Source organism: Microtus ochrogaster, chromosome 18 (assembly GCF_000317375.1).
Source record: "Microtus ochrogaster isolate Prairie Vole_2 chromosome 18, MicOch1.0, whole genome shotgun sequence".
NCBI classification, from domain to species: domain Eukaryota; kingdom Metazoa; phylum Chordata; class Mammalia; order Rodentia; family Cricetidae; genus Microtus; species Microtus ochrogaster.
Window position 1 is genome coordinate 23,223,464 of NC_022020.1, and position 2,625 is coordinate 23,226,088.

At 53.1% G+C, this 2,625-nt stretch overlaps 1 protein-coding gene across 1 annotated transcript in view; it reads right to left on the reverse strand.

Annotated features, from left to right (window-relative positions):
- The window catches only part of Gfra3 (GDNF family receptor alpha 3), a 35,513-nt gene extending 34,775 nt beyond the window's left edge, over positions 1-738 (reverse strand). The window contains exon 1 of the mRNA XM_005355915.2: positions 525-738. Coding sequence (XP_005355972.1) covers positions 525-606 — 82 coding nt within the window. The 5' untranslated portion in view covers positions 607-738. The remainder of the gene's footprint in view (positions 1-524) is intronic.
- Between the last annotated feature and the right edge of the window lie 1,887 nt (positions 739-2,625).

Genomic DNA, 2,625 nt, shown 5'->3' on the forward strand with positions numbered 1-2,625 from the left:
AAAAAAAGCACATCCCAGTGTAGGAAGAGGGCAGGTTGTGGTAGCATTCTCAACAATACAACCAGGTAATGAGGTTAGCACATTCTAAGCAGTTCACAAGCCTATTCTATGACAAGTTACACAAATTCTTCAGTTTCTACTTCCTTTCTGCAGTATGGAAGAGTTGAAAGCCACTGAGAGCCAATGGCAACCTCTGATCAGATTCTCACCTCCTGCAGATAATGACTTGGTAGTGCTGGGCTTCAGGTTGGCCCATGATTGATTTAGATGCACCTCAAAAGAGAGAAGTAGAACCAGGGGCGAGGAGATGCTTAGGTGGCCAGGATTTGATAGGGCTCCATCTACACGGGTCCATACTCTCGTCTAGGCTTGGAAACCAGCCCCTTTTTGACACTCTGGACTTTCTACTCCAGTTCCCCAGACTCCAGAGACAGAAGAGCGAGCACCCCACCAATACCCTTAGGTCCACCTGTCCTACAGCCCCAGAGGGTTCTGGCTGAGTGAATGCACGGGGCGACACTTACCTGCTCCTAGTGCCAGCCACAGCGACAGCACCAGTAGCAAGAGCACCAGCGGCGGCGGTCGTGGGCTCCGGGAGGGTCCCATGGCCGGGTGTGGACGCTGGGTGTCCGCTCTCCAGGCGCTCTGCCTGCGCAGGGAGCCGCGTTCCAGGGAGCCGCGTTCCCCTGCCTCCGTGCGCGGGACTCGGGACTCGGCGAACAGGGCTCCCTCGGCCGGCACCTCCCACCGCCGCCTCCCGCCCCTCCTCCGGGCGCCGCCACTCTCCCACTAGGGTCGTGGGCACCGCCCTCCAACTCTGAATCGCGAGGGAGCTTCGGGTAGTTGTTTCACCCGGACCCAGAGCGGGACAAGACCTTAGAGCCACTTGGATCTGCCAACCTACTCTCTGTCCGTTGCCAATTTCCCTGGCAAGATTGCTGCTGTTAAGTAATTGTCAAAAAACAAAGCAGTTTTTCTCGTTCGGAGCCCTTCTCTCCATCCAGGAACAAATGAAATCTTGTAACAACACTGGAATCAATTAGGTGTGGGCTCACTCCTGAGATCTCAGAGGTGGAAACAGGAGGATTCCTGTGAGTTGACTCTAGCCTAACCTACATAGTGAGTTCCAGACCTGTCTGGGCTACAGAGAGACACCGTGTCTCACACTCCTTTAATCCCAGAATTTGGGAGGCAGAGGCAGGGGGATCTCTGTGAGTTCAAGCCAGCCTGGTCTACAGGACAGCCAAGGCTATGCAGAGAAACCCTGTCTCAGAAAAACAAAACGAAACAAAACAAAAAAACAAACAAAACCAAAGCTAAACCAAATCAAGAAATCTTGAACAAGGGTATCTTGATTGTGAGTGAGTGAGTGTGTGTGTGTGTGTGTGTGTGTGTGTGTGAATTTGCACTTCTATTATCTCATTTGTCCTTAAGTAAGTATTTCCAGGGGTAAGGTTTTGTGATTATTGAAATCAAGATTCTAAAAACTGGTCCCCAGACTGGTGAAATGACGGAGGGGAGCATAAGCAGGGCAGGACTCAGGAGCTTTGGTAAACCCATCTGCTCCAAAATCAAGCCCCTCGGACTGATGAGAGCAGTGGGAAGGATATCCCTCCCACCCTGACTCCTAGTGCCCAGTTCCTGCTAAACAGATCAAACACTGACCAGAACTAAGATGCAGAACAGGGGATAGAGTGGCAGAGTGAGGCTCTGGGTTCAGCACTCCGGGGTGGAGCAGGAGTACCAGAAGTTCAAAGGCAAACCAGTCTGGACTAGAGACCCTGCCTCCAACCACCCCCCCCAACTCCTGCCAAGTCACTGAAGAGAGAGACTAGAGACACCGCTCACGATCCCACTTCCAGGTGACGGGGGTTTGTGAGCAAGCTGCTGTACCAGGGTTGAACTAGCTGGGAGCTGCAGTGTCCAGAACATAGCACGTCCGTCACCAGTGAGAGCAAGGACAACGGCCAGGCCTGGGCTTGGTTCCCACCAGTTTCCAGAGGGAAAACTGACTTGGGAAGATCAGAACTAAGCCAGGTCTAGAAGGACAAGAGTAAAGGGTGACAGCAGAGGAGGGTTTTGTCTCCTAAGCCTCCAACTTGAGCACCCTCCCCCCCCCCACCTTCCACAACCCGACTGGCAGAGGGCCAAGAGGGAAGGCACCGTGAAGTACAATATAAACCTCTGAGATTTATTGGCCGCTCCGTCTGAAAATGGCCATCCTGCTGTGGCCTCTGGGGGGCATTTGCAGATGTAATCAGGCCAGAAAGAGAGTCATTCCAGTCAGGGGTGTAAATCACGCTTCACAAAGCTAGAAGAGAGACATGTGGCCCTAGATAAGAAGAGGACTGATGTGGCCTCTGCGCCCTTCCCTCCCTTCTCCTGCCCAGGGGGGAGCTGGCTCCTGGTCTGTAATGCACTTTAAATGGAGTTTGTGCTGCCTTTTTATCTATATCTGCCCTACTAGTTTTACAGGAGAGCTGTGAAAGCAAACATCTGGCCACCCAGCCATTGTACTGGGCCTGTTAGCTCCCAACCCCACCCCATCCCTAAGTACCCAAGCCTCCCCTCCAATGAGGTCAGGAAACCTGCAGCTGGGGAACTAGCTGCTGGCCTCAGCTTTCC